The 18,283-nt window shown below is 53.9% G+C and overlaps 1 protein-coding gene across 4 annotated transcripts in view; it reads right to left on the bottom strand.

Moving 5' to 3' along the window:
• Positions 1-1,169: 1,169 nt before the first annotated feature.
• The window catches only part of ITSN2 (intersectin 2), an 87,982-nt gene continuing 70,868 nt past the window's right edge, over positions 1,170-18,283 (bottom strand). For all 4 annotated transcript variants that reach the window (XM_012727441.1, XM_004686055.2, XM_012727442.1 and 1 more), the window contains 11 exons: positions 13,761-13,882; positions 12,066-12,172; positions 10,795-10,978; positions 9,782-9,880; positions 8,223-8,390; positions 7,636-7,851; positions 7,009-7,130; positions 6,311-6,393; positions 3,387-3,470; positions 2,788-2,961; positions 1,170-2,012 (listed from right to left, as the gene is read on the bottom strand). In XM_012727441.1, coding sequence (XP_012582895.1) covers positions 1,855-2,012; positions 2,788-2,961; positions 3,387-3,470; positions 6,311-6,393; positions 7,009-7,130; positions 7,636-7,851; positions 8,223-8,390; positions 9,782-9,880; positions 10,795-10,978; positions 12,066-12,172; positions 13,761-13,882 — 1,517 coding nt within the window. In that variant the 3' untranslated portion in view covers positions 1,170-1,854. The remainder of the gene's footprint in view (positions 2,013-2,787; positions 2,962-3,386; positions 3,471-6,310; positions 6,394-7,008; positions 7,131-7,635; positions 7,852-8,222; positions 8,391-9,781; positions 9,881-10,794; positions 10,979-12,065; positions 12,173-13,760; positions 13,883-18,283) is intronic.

Here is an 18,283-nt window from a genome sequence, read left to right as displayed (position 1 = left end):
CCTTGACATACTGAGGGGCAGAGCCGTGTGCCCAGTCACAAGGGTTGGCCAGAGTTGCTGGGAGAACATTAACCCGCCTCGAGTCTGGTGCGCGCTGACACACTGCGGGTTCCTCCTCCTGTCTGCAGAGAATCCCCACGCATCTAGCCAGGAGAAACGGCCCTGGCCACAGCTCACTCCAGCAGGTCCCTGCAGTCCCAGGACTGTTCCGATGGTGACCCTGGAGCTGAGGTCACAGGCAGCCCCAGAACTGCTTTCAGCCCGCCTGGCCGCGTGGAGCCTGGTGCTCTTGAGTGAGCAGCTTGAGGTGGCTCGCGGCGTGAGCCCACCCTGCCTGCCTAACGCACCCAGACTCTCCTGAAACCCTTCAAAAGCCCGGGAGTGCTTTGCCCAGCGAGGTGTGCCTGGCTGCCATAGCTGTCTTGCTCTCAGCTCCTGAGTGCAGACTCTTCCTCAGACGCTGGGGCTGTGCGTTTCCACCAGCCAGTGCCCCGGATGGAGGCCGGAGTGACTTAAGTGAGGAACTTTTCGGACCGGTGTCCTAGCCAGTCTTTGCTCAGGGCTTGCTAGCGCGGCGTGGCTGCTGTGGTGGGCCCTGGGCCTCGGCTCTTGGGGAGTGGCTCCAGCAGCCAGAGCCGTTCTTCCAAACGGCCGGTCTCTTCCGTGCGGGGCTCACAAAACCAGGGATTTCATGTAGGGAACCTTATCTTTATCAGCGTTCAGGGCAAATCTCATACTTCTCAACGCAGGGGTTGAATCAGCGGCCCTGACTGGGTGGACGTGACTTCGCAGGGACAGAGTGGACAGTGCTCCTGGAGCGGGGCAGGGGCAGCTTGCACTGATGGACTCTGCTTGTGTGTTTTCTTTATTCTGAGTGACCCTGAGGCCTCTCTTCAGCCAGCCGGGCACAGGATTCTAGAGGGTTCAGCCTAGAGACCCACAGAGACTTCACTGAGTGACACCAAAGAAACAGCCCCATCAACATTAGGTGGCATCACAGGCAGTCAAGGTGGGGGGTCTCCTGAGCTCACCCCCCAATCCTGCTCTTGGTTTGTTTTGTTACCGCAGAAAGGAAATCTAGCTTTAGCCTAAGCAGCCCTTTGAGTAGAAAGTAAATCAGTCAAGATTTTGCAAGAAGTTTCATTCATAAACATATTTTTATTCTTCTGTACATATTGGCAATGACAAAGCTTAAAGATGCATGTCCTATGAAATATGCAAAAACAAGAATTTACATAAATAAATTATACCTCAGAAAATTAAAGGTTGAAAAATATTTTCCACATCATTTAGAATTCACAGTATTTAAAGTAAATCAAGCTTTCCCTTAGGTTTCAAATTTTATTGTCTCAGCAGAGAATGATAAAATCTAATCAGAAATAAAATGATCAAGTTTGTTTTTTATTCAGTGCACGAGCAGACACACTCTCCGGAGCAGGCTGCCCCCGCACCCCGCCTGCAGCATGTCTTCCAACTCTTCACCCGCCATGACCACAGGGGTCACGTGGTGGGCGTCACCCAAGCCACCTACGGGGACACGTGCAACCAGTGGTCACGTCTGGTGGTCTGATGCCTCATTTCCACATAATACTTTTATAGCCCTGAAGATGGAAACCTTGGCATCCAGACACAGCCCAACGTGTTAACGCTAATACAAGGCACTGTGCTGTGGGGTTTGGTTTATAAGAAGAGATCATGTTTGCATAGATCGCTAGCAATTTAGTGTGCAATAAAATAGGGGACCCAGCGTGCGTGGCCCTGTGATGCGTGAAGCCGGGGATGCTCTTCATTCCCGGGGGGTGCCGGTAGCTGCGTGTCTCCAGCCCTGGGTGGGCGGGCAGATCCCTAAGGCTCCTACAGAAGAGGTTTTTGCTCAAAGAGTTGCAGGTCAAAGCGGACCCAGACCTCCCCCGTGGGGACCTCGTGCAGCAGGAGCCGGCGCGTCGTAGGGCCTTTGCTTTCCTGTTCTGTTCGGATTTTTGCCAATGGAACTTCAGTGCGGCCCAGGAAATCTGGAGAACAGATGTTTTAGTCAGAAGTCATCTACTTTATACAACTGTATGAAAAACTGGGCCCTCCCTGGTGGCCCAACGGGTTAAAGCGCAGCACTATAAAGTGATCTGCAGCCACTGCAGCGCGAGTTCGATTTCCGGTCAGGGCGCTGACCCTCATGGCACAGCAGGCCTCTCCTGACCCGCCCACTGCTCCCCTCAGCAATGTGTTTCAGTCAGTCTGCCTGTTCTGCTCTCCACTTTCTCTGGTGAAAATCCTCTCATCCCCCACGTCTCTGGCCTATACCCCAGTTCTTGCATACATAAATAAATAAATCTTTAAAAAAAAAAAAAAGAAGAAGAAGAAGAAGAAGAAAAGAAAAACTACCGCCATGAGAGAAGTGTCCGAAACAGGATTCACAAGACTTTCAAATCCAGAACCAGCAACGTGTTCTGGCTAAAGACTGCTGCTGCGGTGTGAGGCTGTGAGGAAGGGCTACAGATAAACCGCTGGGAGACTGCCTACCTGGATCCCAGTCTCAGGCAGGGAAGGTTGCCCCTCAGCAGGGGCCCGGAGCCCCGAAACCCCATTGAGTGTGTGCACATGGGGCCGAGGACCTAACACACCTCAAGAGGCCTAAGACCACCCCAGCTGCTGCCTGTGTGGGCTGCTGCTCACCACAGCCTGGAGGCTCCAGCAGGTGAGGTGAAAGTAAGGCCGAGCCCTCTGGACCCAGATCTCGATTCTAGAGCAGTACTGGGGAACCTTCGACGCCCTGGCTGAGCTATACTTTACCATCTGGTGAAAACTGGTCTCTGTCAAAGATGGTGAGACACAGCACATCTTGGTAAAGATCCTTAATGAAGAACTGGCAGTTAAAATTCCACCTGGGGTTTAGTGTGTCCGGGAGTGTCCTGGTTGTGTAGCTCTGGGAGCCCATGCTGATTTCACAGTATGGGTTGCTCTTTCCTGAACAAAAACAAAAGACATAGGAGGCGAGTGTAGGTGAGAGGCTGACAGAAGGGCCTTCCCTGAGCAGAAGCTGCACCCCACTGGGCGCTTCTCTAGAGGCCAAGGGCTGCTGCCGTGGTGCTCCCGGCTGCCTCTTGGCCTCTCTGCTCCCTGTGCTGGCCACCGAGTGCATTCAACCACAGGACTGTCCCCCACAGTCCTGGGGAAGTGTCCGTGCAGCTTGCTTCATGCTTCCTCCACTCAGAACCACAGAGGAAAGAGGCCCGGTACTTACTGGGGAAACCAAGTGGGGAGGACACCAGCCCAACAACCTTGCCAGAGGCACTAGAAACACATTTAAAAAGTAACCCAATATCCGGTGCCCAGAGTCATTAGCAAGAGCGGGGCAGTTAACCCCCCTGTTGAACGAAAGTAGCATTTACCGTTAGGTTTGCAGGCTTTTAATTCTGTTGCTTCAATGACATGCACCATCAGACGCCCAATGCCAGAAGTCTTTTGAGAGCGAGCTAGGAAAGAAGAAGACAGGAGTGTTCATGTCTCTGGGGATGCGGAGAGGGGGTGATGAGGAGCTGCAGATCCTCACGGCCTGTCCCTCTGACCAGCCCTCACACTCGCCAGCCTCACCTGTCACCGGCCAGCCAGCACCCAGCTTGTGTGGCCTGCCAGGCCCTGCCCCTGACCTGCACTCATCAGCATCCTGCTATCCTTTGAGATGTGGGTCCCATCTCAACCCGCTGCAATATCCCCCCGCCTCCTCCGTGCATCCGAGTGCTTGGCTTAGAGCGTCCCCAGCGTGCTGCGCCTGAAATGCTGTGCTACCCTGTCTGCTCTGCCAGGAAGCGCCAGCGGCGTGTTCTTCATCCCTGTATTTGCCTAACAAATACTGGCATTAATAAAATAATAATGCATTATATTCATTTAGCATTTAAAAGCAGGTAACATTTATTGCATCCTTCCTTCGTGTCAGGCATGTGCTAGGCCCTTTGCGTAAGTCACAATACTTGAAACGCACAATTTCCTCGTAGGGCAGCTCTTTTAAGCCGCCTCCCGTACATGAAAAAGTGGAGTCCTGACAGGGCCTGTAACATGCTCCGGTCACATGCTTCTCAGTGGCGGGGTCAAAATGTAAACAGCAGACACCGAAGTCTTTTCTGAACCTCTCACCAGATCCCAATGATATGTAAGCATCAGCTTGTAAGGCAGTTTGACTCAAGGCCTTCTTCCACTGCAGGAGGTACTCAAAAAACACTTTCTTAATGTGGAGAGAAATGGAGCAGGAACTCACACTATCTTGTGAGGTTTGAAGTAATGTAAGTAGGTTTGCCCTACTTACATTAAAAGCTAACAAAAAGGACGTGTGGTGTGCTACTGGTTTTTCAAATCTTGGGGCAAACGGAAGCTTTTCTAAGAGACGTGGCCCATCGCCCCCCTCACGCCCACCTCAGGTCCCCCGCAAGGCTGGAACAGGCCATCTTTGAGGGCCTGGTAAGACTAGCACAGGGCCTGGCACAGAGTAAGTGATCAATAAATGCCCAAAGGATTGAACATGTAGAAAATACAAAACAAACGTACAGATATGGTGTTAGGCCAAACTGACATAGAAAAACTGATTCATATCTTCTGCTGATCATTATATGCTTTATGGATGATTCAATCACTGATTTTTCAGTAGCAAGCCTTTAAGGTTCCGTTAAAACAAGATTCAGTTAGCACAGCTGATGTACACATACCTTTCAGGAGTTTATAACAAAACAAGGGAAACCTGAATAAAAAAACATAAAGAGCTGCAGCAGCGGCAGCCCAAAGAGCGCAAGGGCTGCTGGGAAGGGGGCTGGGCTCCCACAGGCCCCGCCCGGCAGGGGCGTGGCGGCCTGAGCGGCACCCGGCAGTCAGGGCTGGGCACAGGCAAGAGAGGAAGTTGGCTGATAAGAAACGTGTCCTACGTCTAGGAGGCAACAGGGAAGATGCTTAAGCGAGGCCCTGTAAGGGGAATCCCCCATCAACGAACTGTTTGTGGTCTAGGGGGCTGAGGGTCTCGCTCCCTTTTTTTTTTTAAATAAGATTTATTTATTCATACAGAACTGGGGTACCAGTCAGTGGTGCAGGGGTGATCAGCGGCTTCACCAGAGTCAGAGTGGGGAGCAGAACAGACAGATTGACAAAGCACACTGCTGAGGGGAGCAGTAGGGAGACAGGAGAGGTCTGCCGCGCCATGTGGGTCACCGCTGGGGCGGGGATCGATCTCGCACTGAAGCGGCTGCGGCCGGCTTGCGGTGCTGTGTCCTAACCCGTTGCGCACCAGGGAGGGTGGGACTGAGGGTCTTAATGGGGCCACATCACTGGGAAAGGAAAGGATTAGGCGAGTGGGGACTGACAGTGGGGAGAAGTCAAGGGGTCGGCAAGGGACTGAAGGGGCAGTTGTGGGGGGGCAGAGAGCCTGTGTCCAGTCTGGTGGATGAGGACAAGACTGCTGCTCACAGAGATTCTCCGAGGAGGAGTTAGTTGGGGAAGGCGGCAATGCGTCCCACTGGAGACAGCATTTTATGTAGGGTGTCCAGGAGAAGGGGGGAGCGCTATCCCTCTGGAGAGTGACCTGATGAGAAGAGGGGCGTGGGAGGCAGCAGCCAGAACTCCCAGGAGAGGGAGGGCAAACGATTTGGTGTAGGAACACTCTGGGGGTCAGAGAGGGAGAGCAAGCAGGGAGAAGGGGTGTTGACTCCTGGCAGAAGGCACAGAGGGAGCCCCGGAGGGAGAGGGAGCCAGGCCCTGGTCAGGTCACCACGTGTGAGAATGAGAACGAGCCGTGCACACTGAGCGAGGGCATGGGATGGAGGCTGGTGAGCCAGTGGGAAGGAGCAACTTGGAGTCAGAGCCTGGTCAGGGAGTGCAGGTGGATCTCAGGGCGTGGACAGAGGCTGGTGTGGAGGAAATGGGGCAGAGTGATTGTGAGCTGAAGGGAAACAGGTCAGAGGGACGTTTGATGGAACAACATGGACTGAGCAGAGATGGGGCTGGGTGCGCACAGAAGGACCCATTCCTGGAAGCGGGTGAAGGATGAGTGTGCCGGGAGGAAGCACAGGGAGCCACGTGGGAAGGGAGGTCCCGGAGTTCTCTCTGGGCCACGTGACGTTTGTGTAGTGGGTGGGGGAGGCGGTCAGGGAGGTCCAGAAGGTTGACTCAGGTGAGGGGGCAGGAGGGGGCAGCAGGGGCCAAACCAGGCTCCTTCAAGGCCGAGTCTAGCCTGTCACGGCCAGACGTGCCCCATCGCCACATGCAGGAGCAGCAGCATGTGTCCCGAGGGCCAGCTCCCCCCACCCCACCCGGGCCCACCAGGCCCCCCAGCTACCTTGATAAGCCTTCTCCCGCTTCTTCTTCTCCGTGTCGATGTACTGCTCGGACGTGGCCTTGATCTTCTGGACCCAGGCAGTCCTGAGGGGAGCAGAGCACGCGCGATGGCACCCTACCCCCTCAGGGCACCCGGAGCCTACAGCCTGCCTACCCCGGGGCAACGCGTTTCAATCACAGACCTAATACTAGTTCAGCTGAAAGGCTCTGCTAAGTGAAGACAGAATTTCTAGACAGATCCTGATGACTAACAAACCCCAGAACCCCTGCAAGATGCTGGGCACACAGGGGGTGATGCAGCTCACGGGGGGGAGACAGGGTCGGCGGCAGAGACCCACAGGGGAGGAGCATGCTGCCAGCCACACCTGGAGGGTGAGAGGGAGGAGGGTGGCCTGCACCCAGGGACTGGGAGCAAAGTCTGGCCACAGAATGTTCCTGCAGGGGTCTGGGCAGGGGCTGAGGCCGAGAGGCTCGAGCAGGGCCTCGGAAGCCAGAGGCATCAGAGGAAGTGAGGGCGGGACCTGCCGTCTGGGAAGATGTTGGCCACAGACTAGGACAGGGAGGTGTTAGGTGTGGGCGCGGGGGCCTGGGTAGGAGAGGCTGGGGCTGGGGAATTGAGGGGCTGGCGCACAGTGCCAGTGGGCTCACGGCAGCGGCTTTCTCCTGCACTTCAGGGCAGGTGACTGTGTCAGGACTGACCTCTCGTTGATGTTGTCTGTTCGGAGTGTGTAAACTCGGTCGATGTGAGAAATGTGGAAGACTGGCTCCTCGCTGGAAGGGTCGGTGGGCAGTTTCACCAGGACTTCATTCAGGAAAATGGGCTGAAAGAAACAGGGCCGAAGCAGGCCGTGAGTCGCTCCAGGGCCGACACCCAGAGTCCTGTCTGCTCTGGAAGGTCTTGGGGAGAGGCCTAGAGTCGTTTACTCAGGAAAAAGGAAACTGCCTCCAGTTTGTGCAGTCAGCGGGGGCTGACTGACGTCCCTGACCTGGGGACAGGAGCCCCGAGTGCCCAGCACTGCTCACGAGACAGGCCCCACCTGGTGCACAGAGCCTGGCGCCCTGGCATGAGCAGAGGGCCTGATGCTGGATGTGGACATGCGTCCTCGTGCCAGGGAAGGAGCCAGGCCTAGAGTGGGCATAGGCTGGGCGCCAACAGAGAGGGCGTGAAGGCCCAGCCACCTGGGGCCTCACCCTTGGAAGGGGCGTGTGAGCCTTCTGGAAGAGGGGGGCGTCCCCAGAGGAAGGAAAGGCTGGTGCTGGAGGGCGGCCTGGGGGAAACGCGGTGCCTGGCTGTGTCCTGAGGCCCCTGCTGGGACTGACACGCACCGTCTTATACATTTTGAACTGAGCGTTGGACTTGGAGCTGAAGAGTTTCTCGGAGCCCGAGGAGACCGCAAACTGCTTGACCATGTAGGTGAGAAGCAGGAAGTCGTTGAAGAGGAACCCGTGAAGCTCCTTGTTGCTCTTGGTCTTGTACAATTTCCCGCTGTGCAGAAGCTTCCGGGGCCCCAGGCAATTGGTGAGGGAGTTGAAAATAAGTTGCTTAAAGAGAAAGACATCGTGCCATTGTGAATCGGGAAAAAACCACCCCGAGCCCAGAGGCCAGCGCCCTGGCCAGAGGGTACTGGGGCCGGTGCTCGGTGCTCCCGTTGGAAACGAGGCTGAAATCATCACCCCCACACAGGACCGCCCACATCGCTCAGGAGCGCAGCTGGGAGACTGTCCTGCCCGGACAGCAGCCGCTCTACAGCTGCATCCACAGCGCTCGAAGCGCAAATGTCCGATCTCTCTCTACACGAAAGGAAGATGACACGGGTTGGGTGGGGGGAGGGCAGGGGAGCAGGGGCTGGGGTGGGGGGAGCTTTGCTCGCAGCCACAGGGGGACCTGGCCCGGGTTCTGCACGCAGCCTCACCTCTGCCAGCCCCTCACACTGCACGTGCGCCTGGATCCACTCCAGCCGGTCCGAGTTCTCCTTCTCCCGGACCCCCTCGTTGACCTGCGAGCAAAGCTCCTCTGCCCGCTCGAGGGCCAGCTTCAGGGAGGAGTGGTCTACGTGGGTCTCTGGGGTGTTCTCCAGAATCTGAAAGGGAGGACCTGGTCATGTGGGGTGCGCGTCTTCCAACCCCCCTCCTTGGTGCTGTCCTGGTGTGCAGGCTGGGCCGGGAGCTGGAAACACGGGGCGGCCAGGCCCTGGGCTCTGCCTGTGGCGAGGCAGTTCCTGGGGAACAGTGACTCGGGCGCAGGGTGGCCGTAAGCGCTGCACAGTGTGTGGCTCCTCCAGAAATGGGGGGGCTCCCACAGGCAGCTGTCTGTTGTCACGTTCCAAGTGCGAGAAGGCCTGAAAAGCTCAAGTTTTTTCAGTACCCATTTGGTGGCAAAACCTGAACTGAAGAGAGGTACTATTTATTCTGTTTTCAGTGGCTGTTCATATTTTTGTATTTGTTTAAAGGTGTTGCCCAGGCTTTCTTGGGGTGTCTTACCGTTCTGGAATTACAATCTGCACACGAACACACACTTGCTCTTAACTAAAAACAGATACGGGACCACGTCTGTGTGCGAGAGGGTGTGTTTGGGATGAGCGTCTGCGACGTGAGGCCTGTCCTGGGTTAACGTGACTTACAGACCAAAGGGCAAGGAATACTTTTTTTTTTTGATGGAAAGGGACTTATCTATTTCCCCTACATCTGTTATTATTGTGGCCTCTCCATTTGCAGTTGGTAATTCACTGAATCAATGCATGTCAGGTAATACCTCTTGTGAGTGAGCCATTATTATAATGATTAATAACAATGGCAGCTCAGTTGATAGGAACTTGGCAATGTGTGTGTCCTTATCTATTTTTTATTTTTCAGATTCATATATATATATATTTAAAAAAAATAGTTTATTTTTACATCATTTTGTGCATTTTTTTCATCTCAGTTTTAATACCCGTGGGCTTCCCACCACCAAATCACCCGTGTGCCATCACCATAGTCCAGTGCATTTCCCTCCCCCCACTGTTTTTGATTGGGCAAGGGATAATTTTCAAAGCCTTATTTCTACTGTATTTTACTTTGTAAGGCGCTTAAAATTATGTCAGTGATTATCTGTGGAAAATCTACCTTCTCCTTAGAAAGCATATCAGGGTGAAAGGCCCACATCGGTTATGTCAGAAAGATGCATGGACCTTCAGGGCTGTCTGGTCAGCCAGCTGGCGTGGGACATGGCAAGGGGACAGCTGTTTGGGACATGCTGGGCTGTGTATAAAGTGTTGAGTTGACAGATGGACTTGATCTTCCAGGAAGACTGGAGCTAAAGCTGTGCTATGGGTGGGCTCCGCCTTGCTCACAGACCTGGAGGGCCTCTCCGGCCAGGAGAGGCTGGAGGTCTCCTGAGAAGGCGACAGGTTACCCAGTGACCTGGGATGAGTCAGACCCCGTGGCAGGTACCCGCCCTGTGACTGCTTCTCTGTCCCAGACTGGCACTCACACTTCTGATGAGCAGAGGGTAGCGTGTGATCCTCTGCATGGGCTTCAGCAGGAAGCTGGAAAGGGGCATCCCTTTACATCGAGGGTCAGATGCCAGCTTCTGAAAAGAAAGGAGAGGCGGGAGAGGGAATCCAGTAAGACGGGCGACCAGGTCATACTCCTGGGTTCTCCCACCTTCTGGTTTCTTTCACAGACTCAGGTTACAGCGACAACCTCCCCACACTAGGCCAGACCTGCAGGTGTCTGCTTGTTCGTCTGTGCATGGGTGGCCTGTGCCATCACCCCCTCCTTTGTTTCCAAAGCCACCTATTGGGGTGTCTTCCCCCCAGGTTCCTCACTTCCTCCTCCCCCTCTACTCACACTTACTGTAGGTGCCACCCAAGACCCCTGCAGTGGACCCCGACAGTCTCTGGAGCCCCCCACCTGCTGCAGTATTCTCGCTCATCGTCAAGGCCCCCCAGTCTCAACACAGCCCCAAATGAAGTCCTTTTCTTCCCTCAAAAGTCTCCTCTTCTAACTCTCTGGCTGAGGCGGCAGCAGGCCCTGCACCCAGCTGCCCAGGGTCACTGCTGACACCTGTTTGCCTTGCCCATCCCCCCACCTACCCCACCCCCCATTGTCCCTGCCTCATTTCCTCTTATCCGCTTTTATTCATCTATTTACTTTCAAACTTTAGTTTACCTTGTTGCATTTTATACATGTAAGCAACCTGCTTTATTCTTTCTGGAATGAACACACAACACAATTTACTAAATTAAAAAAGTGACATCCTGAATGCTTTTTTCAGGAGTTTGAGAAGTTGACTCACTTAAGCAGGTTTAAAAAAAAAAAAACCGGTCTGCTCTTAGGCGAGCAGTTCAACATAAAGGTCACAGAGAGCAAGCAGAAAATTCCTCGCAAGGTTTGTTCCCTTTGGAAACTGTCTCCCCGCTTTGCTCCCTGACTGCCTGGCCTGTAGCTCCCAAGGTCGCCCCAGTCCCAGTCGCGATACAGAGGTGCCTGTACCAGAGGTACCTTTAAAAACTCTTTGAAGTCCACATCTTCATCGGTCTTCTGCTGTAACAGGCCTGCCCCATTAAGCTGGCAGCTGCAGAAGCGGATGTAAGCCTGCATGTGGGCCAGCTCCGTGGCCAGGATGTCCCCCATCATCTGCACCGGCATCTTCTCACCCCCAGTCTTCTTCCGCACCCGCAGGGCCCTGCAACCGACATGCTCTCTCACTTCTGGTTTTACCTGAAGGTCCCTGGTCAAGGAAGGGTGACCCTCAGGAGAGACTAGCAGCAACGACGGCTATGGAGTTACCTCCAGACCACCACACCGTGCGGGACGTCAGCAGAAGGCAGCTTGGGTTTCAAGCTCTGCGGGCCAAGCCCACCTGCGTGAAGTGTTAGTGAGGAAGAATGGGTGTTTCTAGGCTCTGGAGTTATTGTGGCTTCACCTGAGTTTTTGGCAACATTTCTACTGAAAGATTCTAACTTATTCTTGGCCGAACCGAAAAGAAAGAAATTTCCCATACTCTGTAGAAAAAAAAAGGGGGGGGGCAGGAGTCCACAGAGGCCAGGCATGGAGGTGAGGTGGGCCTGTCCCCAGAAAGCTGCTGAGCCCCACAGAGACACCCAAGCGGGTGCCTCTCCCTGGAGCCTGTCCGTACAGGAATAGGGGTTCATGGGGAGACCGAGGAGATAGCCACACTGGTAACGCTGGGGTCAGGAGCTGGGCTTGTGGTCCACGCAGTCCAGCACATTCTGGAATTGTACGCGAAGACAGTGTGCTTAGTCATCTAACGTCTTTGCTTGATCCAAGTATTTTCTGTGTTGTATTACTTTACTTTCTTCAGTAATTACGTACCTAACAGTTTCAAGGCCCATCATAAAATGGTGGTTAAAAGGGAGGCGGTGGCCCTCCCTGGTGGCGCAGCGAGTTAAAGCGCACCACTAAGAGGCTGAGGCCACTTCTGCATGGGTTCGATTCCCGCCTGCCCCGGAGGTGACCACATGGCGCGGCAGACCTCTCCTGACCCGCCCGCTGCTCCCCTCAGCAGTGTACTTCGTCGATCTGCCTGCTCTGCTCCCCATTCTGTCTCTGGTGAGGCCTCTCACCGCCCCTGAGCCTCTGGCCTGTACCCCAGCTCTGTATGCATAAATAAATAAATCTTTAAAAAAAAAAAAAAAAAAGGGAGGCGGTGGGGCACAGCCAGAATGCCGGGCTCGGCAGCCCCGCAGGGCAGAGTATGGGGCCAGTGGGGCGCTGGACTGGGGGGCGTCCACTGCAGGCCTCACACTCACTTCAGCAGCTTTGTGTTGGACATGATGAGCTCTTTCCAGTTAACAAAGATCAAGGCCATTTCTCCTTCAGTGAGAAAGCCTGACTCAGCCATCCGTTTCTGAAAAATCTAAATTCAAAACACAAAAGAAAGACATTAGCTAAGTGGGAGTAGAAGCCCGTGTCCTACAAGTCTTGGGCCCAGCTCACCCTGTCCCAGCCCTGACTCACTTTACCTCGTGGAACTGTTAACTGTCTCTCCTGCCTCATGGCAGGAACGGCCTCTGTCCTCTAGCGCGGAGCCTGGCATGTTGAGTTCACCACGAGTCAGACCTCAGGTAACAGTACTATGAGTTGGGTATCTCTCCCTCTCCACAGCCCACATGGGCCTGCAGACGCCAGGACCCTCCTAGAAGAGTGCGGGGGGGGGGGAGGGCTCTGCACAGAGGACAGCAAGGGCCTACTGTCTTGCACTCGCTGGCTATGCTGCTGTCTGCTCATTCTCTTAACCTGCTTTGAGTCAACCTCGGCAAGGTCAACGGAGGAGACACTTGGGAAAGGAACGAGGAGGGCTTGCCCACGAACAGGGCTGCTCATCCTAAACCCCTGACCCTTTCCTACGAGCATCCAGGAGGGTGGGCACAGTGAGAAGAGCCTCTTGAGACTGTGATTAAGTGACTGGCCTGAGGTGAGGCCAGCATCCTGGCCGCTCTGCTGAGCCAGCATCCGCCAGGTAGCTGCATACCCTCTCACAGCCCCTCGGCACAGAGATCCGACCCCAGGGCTGATCATGGAGGAGTTAGTGAAGAGGAGGGGGCTGGCTTTTCTCCTCTCCTTCTAGGCCTCCTGCCCGACCTAGTTCCTTCAGCATTAGCCAGGCTGAGGTTTGGGGGTGAAGGATGGGGGATGTGCAAAATCTTATGACAGATAACTGTCAACTGGGAAGTCTAGGAGGGTGGGCGTGTGGGAGGGACAAGCAGCCCATGTGATGGGAGGGACAAGCCCAGACCCAGTGATGAGGCAGAACGTGACACTGCACCATGGTGCCGGGCCAGAGGCAGAGGGACACAGCCCCTGATCCACATGGCCGGGGGAGGGGGGAGTCGGTAGAGGCGAGTGGGGGGATGGGGGGCGCCGCCCCTGGGAGCCTGTATGCGCACCTGTTCTCCTCAGGTGGTTTGCTTATCTAATTGATGTTCTCATTGGAGCACACCTGGTGGGAACTAAAATTGGTGGAATCGAAGTGGCGTGGTGCTGTGGTCACACTGGCTCCCTCAGATGCCAATGACCGAATGGTGCTGCCCTAACCCTGCAGCTTGGCACCCACTTCACAAGCACAGACACACAGTGCACACGGGGTCCGTGGGGAGTGTGTTGCAATGTGCTACTGTTGGCTTTTCCAGACTGTGCCAAGGTCAGGTGGGCGCTTCTGCTCCTCCGGAAATCTGAAGTTACGGGAGGTCGGGGTCAAACTGCGAGGTGGAAACCGGAGGCAGATAAAGCTGGCTTTGGTGACTCACACCTACTCTAGGCCCTGGTACTTCAGGAGCTTCTCCACATCCCCTGAGGCATGGGAGCCCGTTGTCCCCTCTATGCACCCTGAACGGCCTGGGGGTGGGGGAGGAGCTCTCTGGTGAGGCCCAGAAGGCACGAGAGGGGCGATGCCAGCCTGGAGCCCCCTCGGCCTCCCGAAGGAGATGCCAGAGCCAGGCCCTCACCTCCACCACCAGCTGCAGGTCGTCCACGTAGCGCTCCTCGGTCTGAATGAGCTCGTGGATGTATCCCTGCCTCTTCCTCTCAGTTGGCTGCATGGTGTCCAGGGTCTGGAGATCAGCACACCCTAGAGACAAAGAGAGGCGAGCGATAAAGCTTCTTTTAAGTCCTCTTTGTAAAAGATGGGCATTTTTCGGGGGTCTGCTGGGTGTACAAGTGTTACCTTGGGAGGAAACACATGCGTGCACACACACACACACACACACAGGGCTTTCCAGAGCTTGCTGGGACCGCTGCAGCAGTGCACACCTGTTGCGAGCAGCCTTAACCACCTGCGCGTGAGGCCAAAGCAGCAATCAGCAGCACCTGCAACATTTTGGCTCGACGTGGTCCTAGTTTCTAAGTAGCAATGACAGAATTGCGGATTTTCATAAATGGCCTCAAAGACGTTAGAACCATGCTGAGCAGAACCTATGTGGTTCTCCATCTCAAGACATTTTCAGAGATACTAAGACAATACAGAAACCAGTGTCCCCAAAGACAGGTCATGAGTTATCGGTGGGTCATTATGTTATTTAATCTCTTAAATGCTGGTTAGGTCCAGTATTCAAAAAAAAAAACAAAACTATTGTGAGCTACTGTTAAAGAACAGAGGACTCTCTCTCTCTCCCTGGTGGCGCAGTGGGTTAAAGCACAGTACCAAGAAGCTAAAGCCACTTCCGCATGAGTTCGATTCCCGCCTGCCCCGGAGGTGACCCCATGGCGCGGCAGACCTCTCCTGACCCGCCCGCTGCTCCCCTCAGCAGTGTACTTTGTCGATCTGCCTGTTCTGCTCCCCACTCTGTCTCTGGTGAATCCTATCACCCTCCACATCTCTGGCCTGTACCCCAGTTCTGTATGAATAAATAAATCTTAAAAACAAAAACAAAACCAAAAAAAAAAGGAGGCCTCTCTTTAGCTTGCTCAAAGCAAGATGCTAAGTTAGAAAACCTAACATTCTGAGGACCCAGCAGCTCCCAGCCAGCACGTTGCCCCACAAGTACAAAGCTGGTGTGGGACAGACCCCAGCCATAGAGACTCTGGGAGTCCAAGGGACACGCCGGTGGTGAACTGAACGGCCACCCGTGACATGACATGATTCCAGAATCATCCAGTAGGAGGCGGAGAACTTGCCTCTGGCTCGGTGATACCCTGGATGCCTGCCTCAGACAAAGGCAATCCAGGTGGGCACCCAGAATTACAGCAGGGGGCGCAGCCAGCCAGGCCTGCCAGGTGGGGACCAGGAAGGCCATGCAGCAGGGTTGTTCCTGGGTGCGGAGGCCCTGGGGGCAGTGGGGAGGAGCCAACTCCTGGCAGGGGAGGAAGAGTTGGGACGAGGGGTGAGTCAAGGCCAGTCAGCTGGGCTGGGAACCAGTGGCCAAAGTCAGAGCCAGAAAAGTGGACCAGGCTGGCCCTGGCAAGGCGATTTCTTCCCGACCGTCCTTGAGTTTTTGTCTTGTGTAGGTTTGGGGTTACCGATTGATCTAGCGATGATGCTTTATTTTCTGCACGTTGCCAACTGCATTAAGAAAATTACACCCTCCGTAAAATAAAAATTGAATTAAGCCGAGGTTAGGTCTGGGGCCAAGATGCAATCACAGTGCCCCCACCACGCTCAACATGGCGGACTTCTCCGGGGGTTGCAGTTTGTTCCGTTCTGACAGGGAGCTTGCAGGGAGGCCAGGCGCTTGGCACCACAGGGCTGCGAGAGGGCAGCCGGCACCTGCCCGCGAGAGGCCACTGACCCTGCATGTGGCCACCAGAACACAAGTGTTCCACAGCTTTCTCATATTCCTCTGCTGTTCACGTACTGCTCTCTCTACCTTTCCTCATGCTTGGGTTAAGCAGGAAGTCCTGGGTCTGCCGTCCGGCAACGTTTCCTCTGATAGACACGAAAGCGTCTAACCGTTAAAATAAAGCCGCCCCCAGGGCCCCGCTGGCTGGCTCCCCCTGCCGGCAGCCTCTGGACACAGCCACACTTCGGGAAACCACGCCGTACACTAACGCCCACGCGCACGAGTCTCTCTGTGGGTTCCGAATCTTGGGAGACGGAACCTGGGTCTTCGCGGAGCTTCTGGGGCGGGAACACGCCTGCAGGCTGCTGTTCACGACGGGCACGGCAGGACGCGCCACCCCGCTGCGCCCTTCGTGTCTCATGACACTGCACGTCCGCGCCTCTGTTCAAGTTCTCAACGCGCCCACCCTCGTTTCAGTTGTTCTTACCCTGCCGAGGTGGGGTGTTGCCCTCCAACTTCCGCCCCGTGTCGGGGACCCTATTTCCTCCAAGGCCGCGTCCTCAGCTGCCCTTTCCGGAGGATCCTTCCACCGCAGGCTTCCCCGGCCCTTGCTCAGCCCACGCGCGTGCGTCCGCCTGCCCGTGGTTTACATGCTCTTCCCTGCGGCTCCCGCTGCCTGGTCCCACTGCAGACACCTGTAGAGGGGGCCCCACTCCTGGCCAAACCCAGGCCCTTCTCCACTTAGGGTGCTCTGGTTTCTGTCCTGCCACTCAGCCCACTTCTCTGTGAGGGTGGTGGTGATGCTGGCGCTGCCAAGCCCAGTGACCTTCCCGGCTCTTGCCCTACTCCACTGCCCAAAGCGCCTGTCTTTTCTGTCACTCGCTGCCTTTGCCAGGGCTGTCTGCCTAGCGTGTCTGTGTGTCACTCTGTCACTCTGTCTGTCACCTGGGCTACTGAACTTGCCTAACAGGTCTCCTTGCTTCTGACCCCTTCCCCATCCTGCCTCCCCTTCCATCTAGCAAAACCAGACTTTCTTGTTATCACATCATCCTTTATTAAACTCCTCAACAGACTCTTTTCTGAGCAAAAGCCAAAGTTCTTCCAAACAGCCCACAAGAAGCTGAATAATCCTCCCCACTTCTGGGGTTCCACTCTTTCTCACTTCCTCCTCCTCTCTCTGTCTCAGACACACTGGCCTGACAATCGTTCCTCATCATTACAGGCGCTTAGAAGAGGGAGATCTGGGAAGCTTTCAAAAGGTGAAGGACAAAAGATAATTTGTGACGGCTAATACAGAGAAGGCTTATTCAGTTTGTGTCACAAAGTCCCAGGAAAGTCTTGGCTCATCCCGAGGAGAGCGATGCCCTTGAACAATGCTGTTCTCTGTGCCAGTGTCAGCCGAGTATCACGTAATGGTTTTCAGTCTGTGTTTCAGCTCAGTGAAAAGCAGAGATTTAACAGTAAATCCAGCTGACTACCCTCACTCCACGTTCGAAAGAGCTGCTTTTACTACTGACTTTGTTTTGGGGCACTAGAAATCTACTGGCATCTTATTGTGTAAAAGAAATGCCTTTTATCTACTTTGCAAATATATATTGAGTGCAAATGAGGTAAGATAGCATCCTTCCATCACAAAACTGTGGACATTTGTGATTTTAGTTAGACAACTTAAATTCTTGAATAGATTTTTTTAAACTCCTCTGTCTTTTTGATGCCTGACAAGTCCTGTATCACAGGGTGTTAATTTAAGGAAGTTCATGTTGTATCTAATGCTCAGACCATCAGAAGCCAAGTATTTGGTTATCAGAAAACAGAAGTATTTTAGAACTTCCAAAAGCAAAACTGCCTATAAAAATGGATGAAGAAAAATTTTATTGGCTTTATTTGTATTTTTGAATGTAAACAGGAAAAGGTCAAAAAGGTTAAAAAACAGTACGGACCCATCAACGGTACAGAAGTTCAGCCCTCAGCCTTATCAATCACTAGTTCAGATTAATATTTCTATCAGCTTCTGTCAGTTCTGCCTGTGACTCAGTTGAAAGAGCTGATACAACTTTGACCCCTACTGTACAACAGAGGGAAAATCTAAAGCTTGGTGGCTAAGTGATGTACCGCCGGATTTAGAACTACTGAATAATTATCACTTCATCTAGGTCTCCTGATTCAAGCCCCACACTTTGAAATACCAGGGCATTTAAAATGGTGCTTACATAGCAATCCTAGCAGAGGAGAAACACTCAAGATGGTATTGTTTAAACCTGACCTGGGGCTCATGCTTACTGAACTTAATCCTAGAAGGAATTAAAAAAAAAAAAAAAAGGATTAGGTTAACTATTCTGAATACCAAAAAACCCAAAAGGACTGAAAAAGCCAAGTGGGCTCTTCCTCTCCCTTCACTTTTCTTTAAGTGACACATCAGTCCCTTATATACCCTTGGACTGTGTCACATTATATCTAAAATCCAATGTCGACCCCAGCATCCCACCTATCTCAGCACACCTGTTACGGCAGCACTATACTGGGGCACGGGGCTCCCAAGGCACCTATACATTCTTCTAGTATTACTACCCAGCCCTGCCCCTAATTTTCCTCAATGGTATGATTATACAACCTATATGTTCAACCTGTTTATGACTACATAATTGACTGCTTTGTCCCAAACGGCTGATGTCAAGACACCTGACTCTGTATCAGCATGCTGACGTCACGGGGATTACAGGTGACCACTGATGACACAGAGCTCTCAGCCGCAG

The sequence above is a fragment of the Condylura cristata genome, unplaced genomic scaffold (genome assembly GCF_000260355.1).
Source record: "Condylura cristata isolate star-nosed mole 26May11 unplaced genomic scaffold, ConCri1.0 scaffold00020, whole genome shotgun sequence".
In the NCBI taxonomy this organism is placed as follows: domain Eukaryota; kingdom Metazoa; phylum Chordata; class Mammalia; order Eulipotyphla; family Talpidae; genus Condylura; species Condylura cristata.
The sequence above is the reverse complement of the archived record's forward strand: the minus strand, read 5'-3'. Positions and strand labels throughout refer to the sequence as shown.